The sequence below is a fragment of the Petaurus breviceps genome, unplaced genomic scaffold, assembly GCF_028583685.1.
Source record: "Petaurus breviceps papuanus isolate PSGF00001 unplaced genomic scaffold, PetGlider_PUasm1.0 181, whole genome shotgun sequence".
NCBI lineage: Eukaryota > Metazoa > Chordata > Mammalia > Diprotodontia > Petauridae > Petaurus > Petaurus breviceps.
Genome location: NW_027185784.1, coordinates 12,091,865 through 12,116,699, shown reverse-complemented (window position 1 = coordinate 12,116,699; position 24,835 = coordinate 12,091,865). Strand labels below are relative to the sequence as shown.

Below are 24,835 nucleotides of genomic sequence, written 5' to 3'. Positions count from 1 at the left end.
TATGTTTACAGGTATACATAGATAGAGGGCACAGGACCAATTTAACAGGAAGGGATGATACTTAAAAGGTGAAATTAAGAGGTGAGAGAGGAATATAATGAGAGGAGATGGGGAGAGACAGAATGGGGTAAACTATCTCATATAGAAGAGGCAAGGGAAAATGGTTACAATGGAGGGGAAGAACAGGAAGGCAAAAGGGAATAGGTCAACCTTATTCTCACTGAATTTGGCTTGGGGAGGGAATGAAATACACACTAAATAGGGGATCTCACCCTACAGGAGTGTAGGGGAGAAGGGGATGAGACGGGGGATGATGGAAGGGAGGGCAGGCTGGCGGGGAGGGAAGTTGGAAGCACCCACTTTTGAAAAGGGACAGGATCAAAGTAGAGAATAGAACAAGTGGGAGGTGGGATAGGAGGGAGGAAAATATAGTTAGTCTTTTACAATATATCTGTTATATATGTTATTGTTTTGCATTAGCTACACATATACAACCTATACTGAACTGCTTATCTTCCCAGTAAGGGTGGGTGACAAGGGAGGAAGGGAATTAATCTGGAATTCAAATTTTTAAAATCAAATATTCAAATATATATATACTATTATTAATACTACTTTACATGTAATTGGGAAATAAGATATACAGGCACTGGGGCATAGAGATCCACTGGAAAAGTCAAAAGAGGTATGGGAGAAAATATGGGAGAAAGCAGATTGGAGGAGAGGATATCCTGTGGGACTGCTATTTTGGGGCGGTGGGTAGGGGAAAAACGGGGAGAAAATTTGTAACTCAAAATCTGGTGGAAATGAATTATGTAAATCAGAAGTTAATAAAGTGTTTTTAAAAAATTAGTCCAATTCTTTTAGGATCTGTCTTTTCATATCTTTTGACTATTTTTCTACCCCTCCTCAACTGGGTAGAATTGAAATTCATTCAGTATAAGATGCTGATGTTAGTAAAAGGGTAGCCTGTGCCAGAAAAAGACTATATATAGTCTGTTATAATAGGAAAGAAATCCCTGAGTAGGTCCAAGGCCAAAAGTAGGTGGGGCAGTTTATATACCATACTGGAGTATGGAGCCTAAATGGTCAATGATCACATTAAGGATTAGTGTTCTTCACAATTAGTTCATAAGCTTAGTTAGGTTTCTTTCATTCTTAGCCTATCAAAATTGTTGCAATTGCTCTACCTTTGACTTGCTAATTCCTTTTGGGGAATTTTTTTTGAGAGCTGGTGGCAACCAAGGAAAATATCTAGTAGTCCATCTTGATTTTCCCACATCTCAGGAGTTGCTTTCATATAATTATTGCTTCTATGATTTATCTGCCCATTAATAATTTAGTTTCCGCATAGGTCAGGGTCTTTCAATTATGCACCTGAATTACTATTTTTATTACAAAAGAATGTATTTAGCATTTGTGTCTTTTTACATTTATTTTCAATTTCTCTGCACCCTAATAATACATGGTCAGTTTTTGCAAAGGTAGCATGTGGTGCTAAGAAATATGAATATTGCTTAGTATTCCCATTCAGAAGGTGTCATAAAACCTTTCATTCCAATTTTCAAGAATCTCCTATGACCAATATAATTTACAACAATGGTAGGTAATACAGTGACCTATTCCTGCTACTATTTTTCTGATAAACTGAAGAAAGATATGAGATGACCTATAAATAAATGTAACTTTTGAAATTATTTCTGAGAAACGCCACCAATAATGTCAAATATTACAGCTTATAAAGCAAGTCATCAAACAGTTAGGAGTAATGGTTAAAGAACTGACCTTTAAGTCAAAAAGATTTGTCTTCATATCTCAACACCCACAGTTACTTGTACAAAGCAGAACAAATTATTTAATCTTAGTGGCCCAGGTCAATGGCAATCTGCATCAGAAGATGAAGTTTCCTCACCAAGAGTTTCCCAGAGCTATAAAATCATAGATCCAGACAAAAAAATAAAGGGAACTCTCACTTTGAAAATAATCCCACTCTTGGGATTAGTAATAATATGGGCATAAGTAAGAGCAAATTATTATTATTATTATTATTATTATTATTACTATAAATAATTTAACTCCTCCCATAGCAACACATTTCAGTACTAATTTTTTACAGGTTCCTTTGGTTTTGTTCCTTATCTTTCACTGAGGTATTCAAAAGCAACTTCTAAATCAATGACCTGAAAGATAAAGTAAAAGGATTTCTAAATGGAGGGTCAAAATGAATTGTTTATTTTTCTAGGGACAATGTCCCAAATTTCCCTATACCCACTGACTAGAAATATGCTATTAAAATTGTGAAGGACTTCCATAAGACACCAAAAATAGGGACTGACTCCCCATCTACTACTTAATCTTTCAGCTATACTTATACTTTGAATTCTGGTGTCTGGACTTTGCTTTATTTAAATAGTAAACTGAATACACACAAACCTATTATAAGCTAGGCTTTAGCTGATAAAGGCAACCCCAGCATTTTCCCTTTTCAACAAGTATATTCTGCATTCCCTTATATAGGGAGAACTAACAAAAGTCTCTGACTGTTATTGCATAACCATAAGCATTCATTCAACCAATGTTTAATAAGTAGCTACTTATTAAATGCAGGGCATTGTCTGAGGCCCTAGAGGAAAGACAAAATTTAGATAATATACACCCTTCACCCTCAGGAAATCTGTAAAAAATTCATCATATATCATCCTTACACAATATAAAATAAACTCAACTTTCCCAGCATAAAAGTGAAAATCAAGGCTAAGGCTAAGGTGACACAGTGAATAGAGCACCCAGCCTGGAGTCAGGAGAACCTGAGTTCAAATATGACCTCAGACACTTAACACTTACTAGCTGTGTGACCTTGGGCAAGTCACTTAACTGTGTGCCCTGCCCTCCCCCCTCCAAAAAGAAAAAAAAAAGAAAATCAAGGCCTAAACTGCGACAGTTTCAGGTTCTTACTTTTTAGTAGGAAGGAAGATTAGTGGAGTTCTAAAATTCCAGATCACAGCTCTCTGAAGGGCATTTTAGATAAATACATTCATTGAGGATCTAGAAGAACATATTCCTTAGGATGAAGAGTTGGCTCTGAGATTAAGACCCTGGGATCTTTCTTTTTGTATTCCTTTCCTTTTTTACACTTGTCAAAACTGGAAAAGAGACTCTTCAGATTTCCCACCCACTATGAGGCAAAGAATACTTTGGCGAAATGAGTCTTTCCTGCTCTGGCTGGGAAAAGTTGGTCATCTCAGGGCACAAAAAGCTGCTCATTTCCCAAAGAGGGACAATAGGCAAATCAAACATCCCTGTGTCTTTTACTGGGTTTTTAAAAACTATTACTCTCCAATCCCTCCAGCAAAACCTTTAGATGTAAATTTTAACTTAAGGATTCTTAAAAGGAGGGGCAGCTAGGTGGTACAGTGGATAGAAAACCAGCCCTGAAATCAGGAGAACCTAAGTTCACAACCAGCCTCAGACAGTAAGCTGAATGACCCTGGACAACTCACTTAACCTCAATTATCTCCAAAAAAATTTTTTTTAAGGAATTAAAATACACTGAAAACAACTTAGAATCCCTGTAAAGTTAAGATATTCTTTTTAACTCAGCTGGAAGGAATGTGTCAGTTAGCAATAAACTATATCATACTCAGCATTCAGTGCTGTTTCCCTAGAAAATTTAGACCAAGGTCTAACAGATTAGAACTAACAGAGGCTAAGTTCCTTCAAATCAGGATTTTTTTTGTCAATGCCTAATATAGTGCCTTACACAAAAGGCAACTGAAATGAACAAAAAAAGGGGGCTGGGCAAAATTTAATAGCCAGTAAAAGGATAGCATAGGAAAACAGGTTAATAAGCATCAGCTACAAGATTACCCAAAGCTGATCACCATGGGAACTTATCTGGAAAAAAAAAGAGAGAAGAAATTCAATTTTAGGAAATTTCACCATCTTAGGAATGAAATCTCTAAAAACTATTTGTATATAATTTAAATATACAGAAATGAATAAACTATTTCATTTCAGTCAATCAACATGAATTTATTATGCATTTACTATGTGTAAAGCACTATGCCAGGCACTGTGGACACAAATACAGGGGTAAAACAAAAACAATACCTGCCTTCAGGGAACCTGCACTTTCTCCTTGAATATTTAGATTTGGTGTGGAAAATGCATGTGTAATAGACATGTAAATTCAACCGATTCAAAAGTAACTGGACCTTAAAGTGGAAAAAAAAGGAGCTAGGTTAACTGACAACAAGGAAATTTTCAGTGAAAACAATTCTTCAACCAGCTGCTTAGACTATAACTTTCTTAGAGAAATAAAGACTTCATTGCTGGAAAGACTAAAATACAATATTTCGGAATGGCTTTTGGGAGGAGTTTTGTTTTTAAAAGAGCTTCAAAGGTGTAAAAGATTTCTTTTTTATTCTATTCTTAGTTTTTCTTCACTAGGGCACCAGGAGAGCTGGATTTGAATTCAGAGATTAATTCATAAGACAACATTCTATCTCCCACTTCTGTGATTTTTTAACTCTTTCCAAAGGGAGGTAGCTCAGGTGTTACCTACCACATGAATCCTTTCCTAATCTCCCCTGCTAATAACATTCTCTCCCTTCTAAAATGACAAGTATCGGGGCGGCTAGGTGGCGCAGTGAGTAAAGTGTGGGCCCTGGAGTCAGGAGGACCCAAGTTCGGTTCCGGCCTCAGACACTTAACACCTACACACAAAAAAATAGCTGTGTAACCTTGGGCAAGTTACTTAACCCTAATTGCCCTCCAAAAAGGCAAAAATAGAACAAAATAAAATGACAAGTGTTTACTTGCAGACATATTGCACCCCCAAGAGAATGTAAACTACTTGAGGGCAACAACTAGTTCATTTTTGTCTGTTTATCATCAGCATCTACTATAGTATTTTGCATATACTAAGGGCTTAAAAAATGTTGAATTAAACTGAATTACTGTCACTCATCATCATCAGAAGACCTACTTGTAACATCCAGATATCCCATTCTATAAAATACACAGGGAAGCAACACTTTGTGTGCAAAGGGAAAACAGGCACTTGTGGCAGCAACTGCTAGATGCAAAGACCCTTTAAGCAGAAAGACAACACTAAAAACTTCCCTAGCATGTTTATTTCTTCCATTGGACAATGCATTAATGCATTATTAGTATTCAAATGTCGACAGCCAGGAAAATCCATCTTTTTCCTCTTCTCCATTCCAATGGACTGATACAATGTCACCTCTCCTAAATTAAACCTATATACACATATATATAACATGAGCATAATTTCACACACAAATACAGGTCAACTGACCCAATGATTTTGGAGGCCCTAATCTATAAATACACAGTATGAAATTAACAAGGTGAGAAAAATGCTTATATTGCCACATTAGGTACCTGAATCTAACATGGCAAGTCCCTTTTTTTTATTTGCATCATCAGCGCTTAGGACAGTGCCTGATGCATACACGGTCAGCACTTAATACTTTTTTCCATTCATTTATCTTTCTAACATAAGGAAGGCCCAAGTGAAACATTTCATCATAGGCTCATTTTTTAGTATATTTTTCTTGGATTATTATGTACTTTTGGAAGTACATTTTGACTTTTGGAAAAAGGGGAGGGGACAGCCAAGATTCCTGACTAGGTCAGAACACAAGAGATAACTGCACAGTCACTATCAAAAGAAAACCAGAAAAGGAATTCAATAAAGGGATGCCATCAAAGGAAAGGGAAAACTTGAAGACACAGAGCCATTTACAACTACTGAAATTTTTAATAAAGGAAAGAAACACATTCTACTCTGATATGCTAAACATCTTGGAAGGTTGGTAACTGCAGCAGATAATCAATCAACTGATGCAGAGGATGTTCTAAATACCAAGTTACATTTGTAACAGATAGGAAGAATCCTTCCAACAAGAGTGACTTGAATAGAAGAGTTGTGAACATGGGTCTAAAGATAGCAGCAAGTATGACTAAGATCTACCTAATAACTTCATTCTAGTTTTATTCCTGTTGAAAGAACACTATTCTTCTTCATCAAAAATGGTAATCAATCTTTAAGATTATTACAGTACAAATTAGCAGGATAAATAGGATGAACAATAGATATAAAGAAGTTGGAAAGACAATTAAAAAACAATGGCTACAGGGGCAGCTAGGTGGCTCACTGAATAGAGCACTGGCCCTGGAGTCAGGAGGACCTGAGTTCAAATCTAACCTCAGACACTTAATACTTACTAGCCGTGTGACTTTGGGCAAGTCACTTAACCCCAATTGCCCTCCAAAAAGCAAAAAAAAAAAAAACCAATGGCTACCATTTATATAGTGCTTTAATGTTTGCAAATCACTTTACAAATACTATCCAATCTGATAGTATTTGATCATCACAATCCTGGAAGAGAAGAGCTATTATTTATCTCCATATCACAGACCAAAAAAAAAAAAAAATTGAGGGAGACAGAGATTGTGTGAATTGCCCATTGTCATACAGCTATTAAGTATCTGAGGTTGGATTTGAACCTCATTCAGGTCCAGCATTGTATCTACCTAACTGACAATTTATGGGAGAATATAAACAAAATTCTCAAAGAAAGATAAAGGCAGTTTAATCCATTAGGAAGGAAGTATGAAAAAGGTTAAGGGAAATATCAAAAGATCATAAAAATATCAACTAACATGTTTAAGAAGTAGACATGGATATCACACTACCTTTCTGCAGCATCTCTTTCCTTATTCAGAGAACAGACCAAATCTCATGTGCAAAGAAGCAACTAAACTTAAACCTCCTTCCTGCTGAAATGAAATCATGGTAGTGGTATAAACCAAGTGGCAGCACAGGAAAAGAACAGACTCCCAAAGTCTGTGTTATTATACTACTATTTCAGACTATATATTTGCTAGTAGCTATTCAGTACAAAATGGAAAACACATAAACACAATGCAGTTTTTTAAAAAGAAACTCTTCTACTGACTTTCAAGAGACCAAAGAGCATACATAGTTGATAAATATAAATCCATAACAAGGCAACAGTATCATTACTCTAGAAAGACCACAGCTTCTCTTCCATGCTAAGATACCAGTTAGTCAATAAGAAGCTAATTTACAGTCAAAAGTGTATATCACTCTCGGAGGTAGTGAGTGTAGGGATATACTGGGAAATGTACAGGGATGATATAAAACCAAAAGATATCAATAAAAGGTTATTCTTTAAAGTCTATTCACATATTAAAATGTTCTACCTCTTTAAAAAAAATTCAAGTATCTAACCATAAGACTTACTTTTCTTTGTAGGGTAATAAAAGAAAGGATGACCCTGGATTTAATGCTAGATTCCAGAGGAGGAAAAAAGACCTATTAAAATGCTTCACGATTTTATTTTCTACATCTCAGGTTTTTTAAACCCATGCCTCCCTTTGTACATCCAACAATGGCAACACTACATGAAGCAATTAAAGTGTCACATGATTCTCAAGATAATGATCCTCAAGAGAATTAAACCAGAGCTTAAGGTCCAGAATCACCCTGCAATTGTGGAAAAAATCAAAGTATTTAAAAAAAATTATTAGCAAAATAATTGGAAGTAGGTATAAAAAAGAATTTAATGAAAAGCCTCAGGAATGATCCCTTCGGCTAGTAGCTACTCTGCCACCAGCTCCTGTTTCAACCTCAACTGGCATTTTGGCATAGCTTCTCCAGCTGAGCAGGAAGAAGCTGACGGGTAAAAATCAGGGGGAGAAGTCATTACCATTAAATTCCATCTATCTTTAGCATCTCCACAGTGTTTATCCACCTTCCCATGCTCATTAAGCTCATTGCACTTCAGAAGAATACCAACAAACCATGAGTAGTTTTAGCTAAGATGAATTTTACTTCAATTCCCTTGATAAAGGCTTTACTACTACAGATATGTTGAATTCTGTTTATTAAGATATCTTCTATGTTGCTGATCTTGAAGACATTCTAAGGACAAGATGATACAATGGCCAATGAGGGAATTTATTTTGCTTGACTAGGCATATTTATTAAAGGGTTTTGTTTTTCTTTTTCTCAATGGGGAATTAAGATGGGAAGGAGAAAAAAATAGATTTGTTTTTTGAAAAAATTATATTTTTAAAAGATAAAAAGATGAGATGATACAAAGCTCTTCCTCAAGTAACTCACTTTTAAGCTGCCAAATGTAATGACAACCAAACTATACTGAAGATACTTGCTATCATTATCAGCAGGATTTGATTATGAAAACAAGACTGAAATATTGGTATAGGTCCTGAGGTGGCTCTAGAGAAGATAATCAATGTTAATCCATACTAACAAGTATAACAAATTAAGCATGTTGCCAACAATGGATTATAGATGATGACTTTTAACAGTGAAGTAAGAGTTATATAAGTTGCCAGATCTCATGCAAAAGCAAAGTTGTTTTTGTGAATTGTCACTGGTTTTCTGGATTGTCACTGAAATCCAAAGTTAAAATACTTACTTTGGTGCTACTGTCAAAACTAGAATGTTGAAAATGCTTGATAGGGATATAGAAAAATAAGTACACTTTTAAGTGTTTGTTGGTGGAGTTGTGAATTGGTCCAACTATTCTAGAGAACAATTCAGAAGTATTCCCAAAGGACTATAAAACTACATACTCTTTTTGACCCAAAAATACCACTACTAGGTCTATATCTCAGAGTAAGGTTTCTAACAGAGACAATCGCATTAGTAAGTTGAGGTCTTAAAAAAAAGGTTAGATTTGTCCCTTTCGGTACTAGTTAGCTATGACTGTTCTGTGTTCCAAAGAGCTTGGCTCTTAAGCAAGGACTCTTCTTTTGGAAAGGAAACTCCCTTTTACAACTAAGACTCTGAAAACAGATCACTGTTATATGAGGGAAAGTTGCTGATCTTTTTTGCCACTAGTTTAAAAATTGGGTGTGATAGGACTTGCTTTTATAGAAGAGCTATAGCAAAAATGTTTCTGAGATTTTAGCCAAAAGAAAAATAATAGGAATTATCTTCCTCTAATGGGAAGGAGGTAGCACTCTGGTTGAGATGATCACGTCTGTAAGCAAAGAGATCTAAGGAAAATGACTCATGTGTATAAAAATATTTATAGTAGCTCTTTTTGTGTGGGCAATATCTGAACAAGTTGTGATATATGATTGTGATGAAATAATATTGGACTCTAAGAAATTACAAGGAGGATGGTTTCAGAAAAATCTGGAAGACTTATATAAATTGATACAAAGAAAAGCGAGAACATTGTATAGAGTAACAGTAATATTATAATAATGCTCAATTGTGAAAGACTCAGCTACTCTAATCAATAATACAATGGTCCACAACAATTCCAAAGGGCTCATTATGAAAAATACTACCTACCTCCAGAGAGAGAACTGATGAATTCAGACTGAAGTACAGATTGAAGCATTTTTAACTTTATTTTTCTTGTGTATATGTATGTGTGTGTTTTCTTTTGCAACATGGCTAATATGGAAATGATCTGCATGACTTCACATGTATAACCAATATCATATTGCTTGACTTCTCAAGAGGTGGGGGAGAGATAGGAGGGAGGGAGAGAATTTATAACTCAATTTTTTTTAAAAGAATGTTAAACAGGGGTAGCCAGGTAGGTAGTACAGTGAGTAAGAGCAAGCACCAGCCCCAGAGTCGGGATGACCTGGGATCGAATCTGGGCTCAGATACTTAGCACCCACCCAGAAACACCTGGCTGTGTAACCTTGAGCAAGTTACTTAACCCCAATTGCTTAGGGGTGGCCAGGTGGGGCAGTGAGTAAGAGCACCGGCCCCAAAGTCAGGATGACCTGGGATCAAATCCGGGCTCAGATACTTAGCACCACACCCAGAAATAACTGGCCGTTTAACCTTGAGCAAGTTACTTAACCCCAATTGCTATAAAAAAAATTTTTTTTAAAAGTTAAACATTTCTTTAAATTGTGAAATATTTAACAAAATAAATAAAAAAATTTAAAAAAGAAATGTTTTGCATGATTTCCCATGTATAATGCTTATCATTAATCATATTACTTGCCTTCTCAATAGGTGGAGGAGGGGCTTGAGGGAAGGGAAGAATTTGAAACTCAAAATTTAAAAATGAATGTTAAAAGTGAAACAAAAAAAACTAGTACACTGCTACTTCAATGGAGCAACTTAACACTGATGTTTCTGGAGTCAGGTTCTATGTGAGAAGGGGCTGTATTCAACCAAAGGCCTTCATCCAAACAGTTTCTAATACCTAATGTATTTCTGGGGGACTGACACTAGTATCAATGTGTTATCTGCTTTACACCGAGGGTGGCTATACTAGTTCTAAAGAAATTAAATGTAAATTTGAAGAAATTGCACATGTAATCAATATATCATTGGGCAAGTATTCTTCTGACATTGGAATAAAAATCATAGCTTAACCAGGCAGATACTATGCTGCATCAACTCTCACTCTTGCAGTTAACATTATCTGATCTAACAGTGAAGGAGAAAACAACATGCTATCCTCGAAGATGATAGAGAAGTTAGGGGCACCCAAAAACCACCTAGAGATAAATAAAATTATCTCCAAAGGTGACAGGTGAGATACCATTATATCACTGATAACATTCTCTGCTGGGACTCTGTAAACACATTGCTTAGGAAATGTTCCACTATGTTTAAGCTAGTTATGAAATTTGAAGGAAAAGCCAATAAGAATGTCTCCAAGTCTGTTGGCCCCCATCCTAAAAGAGATATTGCCAGCCCTGAGAGTCCCTACCCTGCCAACCTGATTCCCCTGCCAGCTCTCTACTAGGCTTCTTGTATCTCCTTGTGACTTCATGTTTGTTCTTTGTTGCTATTTTGTTGTTTGTTTGTTCTCTTTAAGTTGTTCTTTTATTTTTTACATTGGAAAATTTTAGAGATTTTTAAAATACAAACTAATCTGTGTTAGGGGACTTAGGAAGGGAAGGAATCCAATGGCTTTGGTACCTTCCCTTCCTTTGAAGAAGAGTTCATTCTAACTTAAGAGGAATGTTGGAGTACCACTGATGTCAAAACAAATACTGCCCATCGTCGGTGACCATTACTTACGTTCTTCGATAAGGTCTCTAAGCAAACATTAGGTATACTTCAAGCACCACCAGCAGGCTATTACAATAATCCAGGCTTAAAATGATGAGGTCATGCACTAGAGTGGTGGCAGGGTCAGGAGAGAAGATGTATTTGAGAGGTATTGCAAAAGTGATATTACCAGGCTTCACAACAAATTAGAAATGGGGAATGAGATGTAATGAGGGCTCTACGATGACTCCTAGGTTACAAGGGACTAAGAAGATGGTGGTGCCCTCTACAATAAGAGGCAGTGAAGGGTGGGAAGGGTTTGGGGAAAGATAATGAGTTCTCTTGTGAACATATTGAGTTTAAGATGTCTACTGAACATCCAGGTCGAGATGTCTGAAAGGCAATTGGAGATAAGACTAGAGGTCAGTACAAAGTTTGGAGCAGAATAGGTAAATGTGAGAATCATAAGCCTAGATATGGTAATTAAATTGATGGGAGCTGATATTATTCTTATAAATTTTAGTCATTCCCTATACATCTTAGAAATGAGACCTTTATAAGAGGAACTTCCTGCAAAGTCTTTTTTTCTCCATTTACCTGTAGATATTTTAGGCTTTAGCTAATGTCTATGTGACTTCATAGAAATCTGATGTGATAATTAGTCACAAAACTAAAAAACCTTTACCAACTCAATGTATCTGTGGAGACCGATGAGGATCACACATATAGGTTGGTATTCTTTTAATACATTGTTTTAAAAGTAAAACTTCTCCAAATATTTGTCCTAAAAAAAGAAAGGGACATTGCATATGTCTCATGACTGGGTAAAGAGGTGGCTGAGTTCTTAATGTGTATTTTTGCTTCTAAGAAGGAATATAATGTTCAAACCATCATGGTCCCTGAGATCATCCTAGTAAAGCTGATTAAGATGCTGTGGTACACAAAGAAGACTACTAAAATTTACTTGCCATTCAGAAGTGAATTTAACTATCTGGAGTGGTCTTAGCTTTGTCCTCAGTAAATACCTCTTATCAACCAATACATTTAACTTAGTAGAGTTAATAGAGTGATCCACAAATTTCTGGTCAGCCCTCCCCACATTTATCAACTGGATAGTTAAGATACACTTAGAATCACAAAGTAAAAGAATTTGAGTCTAAGCTATACATAAGAGAATACCCACTATAACATACCCAATAAGTAGTTATGCAGTCTCTATTTGAATGTTTCCAAGGAGATAGAACCTGAAATCTTTTGAGGCAGACTATTATACTTTGTTACTAAATTTTTCCTTACATCAAGATTAAATTTTTCTCTTTAAAACTTCTACCCCCTGCTTCCAGTTCTGTCTTCTGGACCTAAACAGCACAAATCCAATCCTTCTTCCACATGAAAGACCCCTCAGATTGTTCTCTCATGTATCAATGTGCTTCTTAAACAATGTTGCCTAGAGCTGAATTTCATATCTAATGAGTGCCAAGTACAGTGAGTTTCTCACCTCCCTATTCCTAAAAGTTATGACTCCCCAAATGCCCTATATCATGCTGCTAACTGAATTTATCAAGTATAAACTGAATTTACAATCCACAAAAGCCCTGAAATCTTTTTTTTCATAGTAACTGCTATCTATCCATGACTCCTCCATCTTTATATCTGTGAAGATGACTTTTTGAAATCATATGCAAGACTTTACATTTATCCTTAGAAAATTTCATTTTATTAGATTCGGCCAATGCTCTTATCATTTAAGATCTATGTTTTTACCTAAGTCATTGATTAAAAATGTGAAATAGAATAGCACCACACACAGATCCTATGATATTCCATTAAAGACTTCCTGCCAATGTGCATTGAAACATTAACAACTACTCTGAATCTTTAAATCTAACCAATTCAGAATCTGTGTGGATTGTATAATTGGCTAATCCATATATCTCCAAATTCTCCACTATAATAGTAATGAGATTCTTTATTAAACAAAAAAAGCTAAAATCTAGGAAAGTCATGTTTATAGTTATAACATTCCTCTTATCTACTAGTTCATTAATCCTGTAAAAAGAAGAACTGAGTTAGTCTGGCATAAGCTATTCATGAAGCAATCAATGCTGGCTCTTTGTAATCACCACTTTGCTTTCTAGATGTTCACCCACCATCTCTTTAATTCACTGTAGAATTTCTTCCAGGAATCCAAGTTAAATTTATTGAACTATAATTTACAGACTCTGTTCTTTTTTCTTTTTGGAAAAACTGTGACAATTGTCTTCCAATCTCAAACACTTTCAAATATCAATGAGAGTTGAGTCAGTAACATTTAGTAGTTTCAAGTTTCAAGATCCTTGGTTGTAGTTCATCTGGACCAGATGCTCTGATTTCATCAAAGGTTAAGCCCTCTCTTAATCATTTTAGATATCAACTCCCTGCTAGACATTTTTGTTCTTTCATTTCAAGTAGAAAAGTCATTCCCCTTTGCAGAGAAAATACAAACAATATAAAAATTAAGCATCTCTTAATGTCAATGTTGCTCATAAAACTTAACTTTTTTTATTCTGAACTTTGATCACCACATAAAACAAGCATGTCCATATACAAATCAGGACAGAAAACAAGGATTATACATGAAACTGCAAATCTCAGTTATGTACAGTTTGCTTTTCCTTTTAAATATATAACATATAAAAATTCAAGATGTAACTTCCAAAATTCACAAAGTTTAGTTCTCTAACTTTATGTCTGCATTTCTATGCTTCCTCCTGGTTTCTTCTGTGCTTTCTTAAAGAAATCCTTCAATGCAATTTTTTTCAATCAACAAAAATCTGACTTTTTTCCTTCCACCATTCAACCAATGCAGAAAGAAAAACAAAACCCATTAGCAACATTCATAATGAAACAAAACAAATTTCTGCATTAGGCATGTTAAAAAAAAATCTAACTCATTCTGCCCTATGAGCCCTTCACCTCTCTATTAGGAGGTAGATACTGGCATAATAACAATAATAATAACTAGCATTTGTATAGCACTTTAAGGTTGGCAAAGTACTTTACAAATATTAAATCTTCTATCTTCACAATAACCTGGAAGAGAAGTGATATTTTTATCCCCATTTTATGGATGATAAAAACAAAGTAGGCAAAGGTTAAATGACTTGTCCAGGATCATATAGCTAGCATATGTCTGAAGCATAATTTGTACTTAGGTCTTCCTAATTTCAAGTCCAACACCATCCACCCTGCCACAACTGGTCACTGTAGTGATTAGAGTTCTAGGTTTTTTAAAGTTACCTTTCTTAAATCCATAATATTACAACACTATAAAGAAAAACCAAAAACTTTTAAAGACTAAAGAATTCTGATTACTTCAATGACCCACTATGATTCCAGAGGACTAATGATGAAGCAGAGAGATGAGAGGCCCAAGAAGCAGAAAGAGATACATTTTTGGACACATCTGGATTTGACCCATGGCTAATAATTTGCAACCTTTGTTCTATAATATTCTACTCGGTTGATCTTATCAGCTCTCACAGTTTCAATGATTATCACTATACAAATGATTCTCAGAACTACTTGTCCAATCCTAACTTCTAGTCTCAAATATCCAACTGCCTTTGGTAAATATATAATTATAAGTAGCACAAATACATAAATATATCCATTCAAGACGGAATTTTTTTGTACTAAATGAAATAGTAAGCAAGATACTTTCAGAAAAACCTGGGAAAACTCATATGAACTGATACAAAGTGAAGTGAACAGAATCAGGAGAACATTGTACACAGCAACAGCAATTCTGTACAATGATCAACTGTTTAATTAAGAATAACTTAATTATTCTCAGAAATATCCAAAAAGATCCAAGACAATTCCGAAGGATTTATGATGAAAAATGCTATCTACCTCCAGAGAAAAAAACTGATGGAGTCTCAATCCAGACTGAAACCACACTTTTTTAAACTTTATTTATTTTTCCTCAGCTTTTTTTTTAGTCCGTGTTCTCTTCTGCAACATGGTTAATATGGAAATATGTTTACATGACAGCACATGTGTAATCTATATTAAACTGCTTCCCTTCTCAAGGAAGAGGAAAGGGAGAAAAGGAGAATTTAGAATGCAAATTTTTTAAAAATATTAGAAAAATATTTTTAATGTAATTGAGAAAAAATAAAATATGAGGGAGAAAAAAAAAGACTATCCCCAATTTATTCTGTATATATTTTGCTTGTACATAATTGTTTGCTTACTGTCTCCTATATTAGACTATGAACTCCTTTAGAGCTGGGTCTTTTATTTCCCCCTTTTAAAAAGTTTAATCAAGACAAGGTCTGGAACATAATAGGCACTTAATAAATGTCAGTTGACTGTCATCTTCCTGAAACTCTCCACCTATAAAATAACAAGGAAAAGGACAGATTCAAGTAAGTTAAGTTACACTTTACTTTATGCCAAAACCTAGAGGCAAGTTCAATTCCTACTCAGGAGAACAGATCTGACTATGTGCCCCAGTGAACTTGGTTAGGAAGATAAGGGAAAGTTGGCAAGGAATTATCCATATTAGCCTTGGGTCATCTCTATTCCAAAGGACTTCTATTCAATTCCTACAAACAGACTAGCTTTAGAGGGTCCTAGAATAAACAAAACTTACACTCTTTAGTTTTGTGACCTTGGACAAGTTACTTAACCTTTCTAGGTCTCAGTTGCCTCATCTATAAGAAGATGAAATAAGTAAGGAACGCTAAGGTCTTTGTCTAGTTCTGAAATTGCTTAACTCAAATACAGGTATCAGAACTGGATCAGAATTTAGGTACACTGGCCTTGGAATGACCTATAACCAGAAACTTTTTGGGATCTACTTAAGACTCTAAGGGATTTTCTGGAACTAGGCCAGAAGTCTGTTGCAGTCTCTGGAAAGTGAGAGGAAGGGGGTATAAGTCAAATTACCATTTGCCTCCTTCAATTCTAAGCAATACTTACTACAGAGACAATCTTTTCAATTTCTCAAATTCTCATGCCTAAATCTAAGTCATTCAAGTTTCAGTCACTGACAGCTAATCAAATCAAGAGCTCAGAGCGCTAAAGGCAAAACTGCCGCAACATGACCCAGTTCATTCTCCCCAAGCAACCAAAAGGGCAAGGCTAAACACTTAGTGAGATATTTTCATAGTCAGTGTGACAAATACCTGATTCTTCTTTCAAATAACAAAGTAAACCATATGGTCAGATGTGTTCATCACTAGTATTTACATAAATACAAACCCGGTAACATTCATGAGCTTAGTTTGAGAATTTTAGTCTAACAAATTTGGAGCTTCTCTCATGAAGTCAATTTGCCTTGTTCTCCTAACACTTTGATATTCCTCATTTTCCCATACTGAAAGAAAATCCATTCAACTGCTGTTGCTCCTTTCTTACGAAAGCAATTTCCTTCTATTTCACAAATCATTTCTCCATCCAGAAATTCTTGGTTTTGTAGAAGACTTCTAAAAAACCTGTGTCTACTGGGGAGAAAAACATTATACAAGAACAAAATCTGTTTCCAGTGTGCTATAAATTGATGAAATGGAGGTAGGTACCAAAGATAAGGCATCTCTAACCTAAAAAACCACGTTTATTTTCATTACCTCCTAAACTTGGGAATTTAAGTAGCTGCCTAAAAATGTAGGGCTTTCTTCCCTGCCCCCAACTCCCCATCTATAGCTGGATTAGGGGAAATCATCAATGGAAATATGAAATAAAATAAAATAAGCCTCTGTCAGTTGTAAAAATAAATAAATAAATAAATCTCTGGCTACATAGTTAAAGGCAGATATTTATTGTCTCTAATCCTCCCTACACAATAATAAGTGCAGCTAGGAGTCAAGGTCATAATGATCATTTAGAAACCCACAAGAAAATTATGGAGAAATTCAGCAAATCAAAATGAGACCATTCTGTCTCTAGTGAGTTTAACACATAACCCTGGAGAATTTTATGTGTTTATTTTTATTTAAACAATGTACCAACCAGTAAAAAGGCAAGATTATGTAAAAAGACTAAAAAATACCCTTCATTATGACATACTGTTCCCTCTAAAATCAAGTTTGATATGTTTAACTTCCCAGCTTTAAAATTTTAGTGCCATCAGCAAGTGCAAAAAGATTTTGCAAGATTGAGTTCTTCCTTCTCTGTTCTTGTTTGTCCTTCTTGAATAGGACCAAGACACTGGAAAGGTGAAGTCATGACTTGCAAGTGAACTGGATTTAAGTAAGGCAGGATTGTGCAAAGTCAGGATCCTTATTCTCTCCTCCAGAGCTATCTGGGTCCAGTGGCAAGATATAGCAGGATGACTAGAGATGGTCCCAGATACAGTGGGAGACCTTGGCCTTTTTAAGCTAAGATCTTTCCCGGATCTCAGTTTCCTAGGTCTCACACCAATTCAGTGATTAAGGCAAGGTAAGACATGAGGCAAAAAGATGGTCTCTTTTATCCAATCAAAAAAAAATCAATCTGGGATTATTTAGAAAGCTATGGAATACATTCTGATCTCAGTACCTATATATGAATAATGTGAAAAGTGGGACAAAAGCAATCTGATGTTCAGTGACAAAGGAGAATAGTCAGAAGACTCTAGAATTTCTTAAAATGGAGTCTAGTTTTGTCTGATTGAAATTTTTCTTCTTTTTTAACATAGGACCTAGAACATTTCTAAGCTTTGGAAAAGCACCTAGTCATTTCAAGCCAGTTCAGCAGGCATAAAATATGTTAAGTACTTACCACACGAATGAGAAATTATTAAAACTCAAATCTAGGTTTTAATTGACATCCTCATTTTCAATTTATCTGATAATTTTCCTCCCAAGAGTTCATATCAATTGTGACTTAACTTCAAATTCCCATTTCACAAATAAATAAAAGGAATCACAAGAGGAAAAAATTGTTCACAGACATACAACAAATCAACTTGTTTAGAATACAACTTAAATACCCTACCTATTTAAGTGCTACAAACATGAAGATTTTGGACTCCATGCCATTTTAACCTAATGCATGTCCACCAGGAAATAAAGCTTTTAGAAGCCCAGAGAAAATGTCCCATATATGCAAAAAAATATTCATAGAAAAACTTTTTTTGAAGTAGCAAAAGAATTGCTAATAAAGCAGGTGGCAAGTGACTAAAGAATAGCTTAACAAACTGGGGTTTATCAATGAATAGTTTAGAATAACCTGAAAATGCTCCTTTAAAATGATACAGAATATGTAAACTGAACCAAAACAATTTAAACAATGATCACAATAATTTAAAGGAAAACAGCAATGAAAAATTTCAGAACTCTGATCAATGTAATTACCAATAATGAATTTAGAAGACTAATGGTGAAGCATGCCTCTTGTCTCTTCACTGGAAGGTGGTAGACTACAGGTGCAGAATGAGGCATACATATACTGTCAGACATGATTAGTTTTACTTAATTGTACTTTGTCACAAGGGAAGATCCTATGGGGGACAGCATTATGAAATAACATTTTTTTAAAATAAGGTTTTTCAATAAAAATTATTTTTAAAAGAGAGAAACACAAAAGCTTCAAAGAATTTATTTTAAATGGAAAACTGTTAATGGAGGGAATGAAAAAACTCTCCCAAGTAAAAAGGATTAGATAAAAGAAAAAAGATCCTAATGAGTCACTGATTTCATCCACTAACCAAGAGGCCACAATGAAGAAACTAAGTTGCATAACTTTGTTATAAGTAACTATTCTTTCAAATTCTGTTTAAAACAAAAACACCATGAGATTTTTAAGATAAATAGTATTTAAATGTATTACCCATCAAAGCAAAAGAAAAAAGTGAATCATGTTCTACACATTGCCAAAGATTCAGGATAACTTGTCAGTGACCATAGTGAGGAAGAGAGGGAAATCTAGCAGCTCTATCTATAGCACAAAAGTGAAATCTCTGTTTTACCATAATGACTGGCATTTCAGCATACAGGATGGGAAAAGAGAAAACAGGAAGCCAACTTTTATCAACAGCATTTAATAAAGAAATTGATACTTGGGACAGCAAAGCCCACAACTAACCCCTTTCTCTGAAGCTTAGTGGACATTTTTTCCTACTACACATGGCAAGATGGATTCAAGAAAAGACTAAATTTCATCACACAGAACTGACAATCCTACAGGGGTAGAAGGAGATAAATTGATAGAAAGGCAAGAATAAAAGAAATTTCATCCTTACCCTCCCTTCTGGACAAGAAAAGAGGCAAAGGTACTGTAATGTCTTGAGAGACAGAATGTATTGAATATCAGACTTGCTCACTGAAAATGGTGAAATGGAAGAGATGAGAAGTCATCATCAAAAGAGAGACCAACCACCACTAGAGATGCAAAGATAACAAGAGTAAAGCCAGTAGCTGGTGTTTATAAAGCAGGAAAAGGCTCTTTCTGGTAAAATGATTTCTCTTTTTCCAGGCAGGAAAAGGTTTATCCATCCCTACTGTAGAAGAAATCCTTAGGGCAAGAGTTCTTAACCTGGGGTCCAGTAAGCCCTTGGAGGTCCATGGACAGATTTCAGGAAATCCATGAACTTGGAAGAGGAAGGAATGGCTTCTTTATTTCAATATAACTGGTTTCCTTGATCATTCTATGTGTTTATTTTATGCATTTTAAAAATACTCATCTGAAAAGAGTGCATAGGCTTCACCAGACTGCCAAAGAAGTCCATGATACCAAAAGATCTGAAGGAAATAGTCCTTATCTCATTCAATCCTTATTTTCATTCCCCACTAGGTAAGAAGAAAGATACTCAATTGGGGTGGGGGGGGGGGGTTAGGGGGACTCGGAGAAGAGGAGACATGGAGAAGAGAGGGGAAAGCGAGAGAAGGGGGAAAGATAAAGGAAAGAGGGAGAAGGGAAAGGAGACAGAAAGGGGAGAAGGGAAAAAGAGAAAAGCTGGGGGAATGTAAGGAAGAAAGAGAAATAGGAGGAAGGAGAGAAAGGGAGGAGAAAGGGGGAGGACGGAAGGAGGAAGGAGACAGAGGGAGGAAGAAGAGGGAGAGGGTGGAGGAAGAGGGGAGACGGGGAAAGAAACAAGAGGGGCAAGGAGAGGGGCAAGGGGGGGGCGAAGAGAAAAGAGAGGGGGCTGGGGGGAGGGGGGGAAGGAAGGGGTGGGGGTGTGTGTGTGTGTGTGTGTGTGCGCGCGCGCGCGCGTGTGTGTGTGCACACACCAGCGGGGAGGGGGAGCAGATCCGAGCTGAGGGGGCTCTCCAATCCCGGTGCCTGGGAGTGGGGGGGGAAGGAGGAGGAGGAAGAAGGAGGAAGAAGAGCGCTCCTCCCCTGACACTTCCAGGAACACATGGTCCTGTCACTGGAAGCCAGGGCTCCCGGCACCGAGGCGGATCGGGGTGTGTGCGCCCCGGCAGGCTCCCCCGGGCTCGGGCTGACCCCCCCCTCCCCGCCCCGCGCCGCCCGCCGCCCGCGCCGGCGGCCCGGGCCCCGGTACCTTCTTGACGGTGCGAGGCGCCTCGGTGACGGTGCCGTCGGGGCTGACCAGGGCCTCGCCGCCGTCGCGATGTCGCTGGTGCTGGTGATGCGGGTCGCTCCGCTTCATGGCCGACGCCTGCGGCACCTTCCCGGCGGGCGGGGCGGCGGCAGGGCTGAGGGTGGCGGGGCCAGGGGCCGGGGGTCGCTCCGCGGCCGGGGCCAGAGCCGGGGCTGGAGCCAGAACCGGAGCAGGGGCAGGGGCCGGAGCTGGGGCCGCGGCCGGAGTCTCGGGGTCCCCGGCGCCCGCCGGAGGGGCGATGGCGGCCACGGCCGCCGAACTCATGCCGAGCTGCGGCTCGGGATCCGGGGGGCTCAGGTCCTTCAGCTCCACCTCAGGCACCTTGGCGGCGGCAGCTGCTGACACGACCTGCACAGACATCGCCGTCTCCGCTACTCCCGCTGCTGCCGCTGCCGCCGCCACAGCCGCCTCAGACTCTAGCTCCCGCTCGGCCCCGCCCCCCCTCGCCTCCTCCCCTCCCCCATCCTACTCTCGGTCCTCCTCCTCCTCCGCCTCCTCCTCCTTCTCTCTCCTCCCACCCCGGCCCACCCTCCCCCCGGCTCCCAGCCCCACCCCCGCTCCCTGCTCGCGCGGCGCCACGGGACCTGTAGTGCGCTTGCCCTGGGCTTCACGCGCCAAGGAAGGGACGGCGGGACCTCAGCCCCCGACGTGCTCTGCGCGCGCACTGAGCGGACTGGCCCGCAAAGCCCCACGAGAATTGTAGTTCTTCAGCCCCTCCCGCGGCTCTGGGCTCATTCTCTGCCAATGGATCAATTTGGGGTCCTGGGGGGCGGGGCAGCGGGAGGAAAGGCAACGAGGCTGGCTGCTGGCTGGGATGCGCGCTTTAGGAGAGGAGAGGGCATCCAGAGCAGATGCGATTTAAAGGGGAAGATAGCCACAAAACCCACGCGAGGGCGAGAGGGATGGGGAGGCTGGTAGCTGCTTTGAGTGGGCATTTCCAAAGTGGGCACGCCGACGTTCCCGTGCGCCGGCATCCCAAGGAAAGGCCGCGACATCATGTGCCGGGAGCTGGAGCACTGGCTTTTTATTCCCAGGCTTAGGAGCCGGAGGGGAATTTAGAGGTCACCTAGCCCTACTCCTTCGTTTTTACTGGTGAGGAAGCTCATGTCCAGGAAAGTGGCGACTTTCTCAAGGTCACAAAGGGAGTAAATGGCAGATCTGAGATCTGTGGGTCCAGATCCCGTGTTCTCAAATTGGAAACGTTGCCTTTCCGGGCTCTTGGACTGCTTGGTTGTGAACTCTGGGGTCCTGAAAATCTTTTGTCTTCTGTCAAATGGGTACTTAAACCCCTGCCCCAAAATTCAGTGGTTTTGTCCCAAACAAAATAACTTAGCGTTTGAGAACCTAACACAAGACATTCTCCCGAGACAGCAGAACATTTCACCTTGGCTGGAAATATTAGGGATTTGAACCTTGCTGAGAAAAACTATTTTCAAACGTCTCATTTGCCCAGCACCATGAATCTCACCCCTAACCTACAGAAAGGGAAAATGGAGCTCAGAAAAGGGGAAGTAGCTCGTTTGTCAAGAGAGCAGGCCTTTGTCTGTACGTCCCCAAAAGATATTTGCATGTTGACCGGAGAGGACTAGTTTGCACATTCCCAACAGGATTGAGGGAGATAATAACCAGCCCTAGATCTCTGCCCTAATAATAGCATAGCAACTTGCAACTCTACCCACCTATTTGGTGGAGACTGCTATCCTTAATACCAGTTCTTCACTCTCATAATCTTTGTAGCCATGGGCAAGTCACTTAACCATTTCTGGGTCCCAGTTTTCTCATATGCAAAATGAGAAAGTTAGGTTTAATGACCTTTAAGATACCATACTGCTTAAATCCTATGCTCTTATAATGAAATCATCTAATACCTTAGTCCCCAGTTCTGCCTCCCTGAAATCATTAGTTATGACAGGTATGGCTACTTGAAAGTCCACTGAGCACTTTCATTTCCACAAAGCCCAGATGCTAAGCCTCCTTCTTTTCAGCTTTCTCTCTCCATACCACCTGAAATTCAGAGAGAATTTCCTTCCTCTTCCAGAGAATGAGTCCCTGAGCTCCATCTTCCAGCTGTTGAGAAGGATTAGCAGTTCTTTAACTGATTTATCTCCCCCTTCCTCCTGGAAGTACACAAGAACTTCTATGTAGCCACCTGGTGTGCAGCAGACAAAGCAGGCAGCAGCTGCCTACCTGGGATACCAAAAGGATTGGTTACCTGAGCTTGGCTTGCGCCTTCCTGTTCTCCCCCATCCCAATTCCCCCCTTCACATAAGAGTAACACAGCCAACACCTTCTCCTTCTTGTGCTATGCAGCCCAAGGCCTTGTTCCAGTTTGATAACTCCCATTTGTCCCAATCGAATACTATTCCTCAGTGGAGTTCTTTAATCATCACATTTGTTCTTCTCAATATCTTTGAGAGGCAAGAAGGGAATCATTCTCTTCATTTAGCAGTTAGAAGAAGTGAAGCAGAGAAAGTGTACTTTCTTTTGATTACCTTGCAATCCAGACACCAAAGCCAATGTACTTCCTCTGGTTCTTCCTGGGAAATTCTGTGACCTTCATTTCATGCAAAATGGTAACTAGGAATTTTTTGGGCCTAGGGTGAAAACAATGTGTATGAGGTGTAGCAGATAAAGGACAGTCTAGTGAGGAGGAGGGGAACAATACAACTTAATTTTTAGGCATGCTCAGAAAATGGGGTAGGCCCTCTCCTTACCCCCATGTGACCTGGGGAGAAATTCAAGATACAGATGTGGAAAGCTATAACTAAGAGACCTTGTGGGTAGCAGCCTGATGTTGAGCAAAGGAGTAGGGTCTTCTATGTACTACAGAACAGGAGAGGTCATGATGAAATGTAGAGACAGTGTTCTCTGAACCCCACAACAGGGAAAAATCATTTTACCCCCCACCCATTCTCCACCCACCATGCTTACACATTCAGAAAAACTACAATTACTCTGATCTAATGTCATCTCCAACTTCAAGATCCAGGTATAGTGGTGGTCAGATTCTGGGAGGGGTATTGACCAAGTAACTCTCATGAATTTTTCCCCCAAGCTCAATGAAATTACAGAATGTTAGAGGAAAGTAACAGACAGCAAAGTATTAGGGTTTTAGATGGAAGGAAAAAGAAATGTTCACATTTATTATCTCTGAGGTTATGAAAAAGTATTTTCACAAAACTTGTTGGAGTTAGAGAGCTTACTGCTGGCTGGCTGAAGGATGAATGAACCAAGCTTCTATCCTTTTAAAAAGTAAGATCTACCTTTGTGAACTATGAACAAGAACCTTTCTTGAGAGGGAATTGCTCTTGGGGTGGAAGGTAGGAGTTTCTCTTTCTTCCCCATCAGCCATAATATCTTGCAATAACACAACCCAGCATGGAGTAAGTCTAATAGCTGAGGCAGGAAGCAGCTCTGAGTAGGTGTGAACTCTACAAATCAAGAAGAGAACCAGCTCTTTGTTGTGGTTCAGTTGTGTCCATCCCACTATGCCCATGTGTCCATACTATGTGTGCATCCCCTCTGCCCACTGACACTGTCTATACTTGTAAGAGAATGTTCCACCAGTTAAGGGAAAGGGGATATTTTGTAGCTCTGTTCTCATGATGCTATCTCAGTAATGACTTTGATGTTGCTCAGTGGTGTCCAACTCCCCATGACCCCATCTGAGGTTTTCTTGGCAAAGATACCTCAGTAGTTTGCCATTTCCTTCTCCATCTCATTTTACAGATGAGAAAACTGAGGCCAACAGGGTTAAGTGACTTGCCCAGGATCAATCACACAGCTAGTAAATGTCTGAGGTCAGTTATGAATTCAGGAAGATGAGTCTTCCTGACTCCTGGCCCAACAACACTCTATCCACTGGGTACTTAGCTGCCCACAGTAATGCCTTTGCTTTGAACTAATTGTGTCCTCTGGCTATTAAAGCTAAAAACACCAGTGAGGGTTCTTGGGCTATGTTTTAGGAGTGGGATCCCACAGAGTATCTTGAAACTGGTGTTTAGCCTGTGAATTCAATTAGAGGGGGCCTGAAAGTATCTGGTATACTGATAAACCTCCAAAATCCATCCATAAATTTATCCTATCTCCACTCCAGAAACAGAAAGTAGGCTTACATTAGGGGAGCATTTTGGGGGGTCTATAATAAGAACATAGGAGTAGTCTCCATTCTCCTTCACTAGTCCTTCCCAACTCACACCCACAAAAAAAAAAGTGTTATGACATTAACTCAACCTTCAGAACCCCTT

The 24,835-nt window shown here is 38.7% G+C and overlaps 1 protein-coding gene across 6 annotated transcripts in view; it reads right to left on the bottom strand.

Moving 5' to 3' along the window:
- The window catches only part of AHCYL2 (adenosylhomocysteinase like 2), a 155,860-nt gene extending 134,839 nt beyond the window's left edge, over positions 1-21,021 (bottom strand). For 3 of the 6 annotated variants that reach the window (XM_069087196.1, XM_069087199.1, XM_069087200.1), the window contains exon 1: positions 20,529-21,020. In XM_069087196.1, the coding sequence (XP_068943297.1) occupies positions 20,529-20,948 (420 nt within the window). In that variant the 5' untranslated portion in view covers positions 20,949-21,020. Of the gene's footprint in view, positions 1-20,528 lie in introns of all 6 variants that reach the window. The other 3 variants (XM_069087194.1, XM_069087195.1, XM_069087198.1) reach the window with 2 other exon arrangements.
- Positions 21,022-24,835: the final 3,814 nt, after the last annotated feature.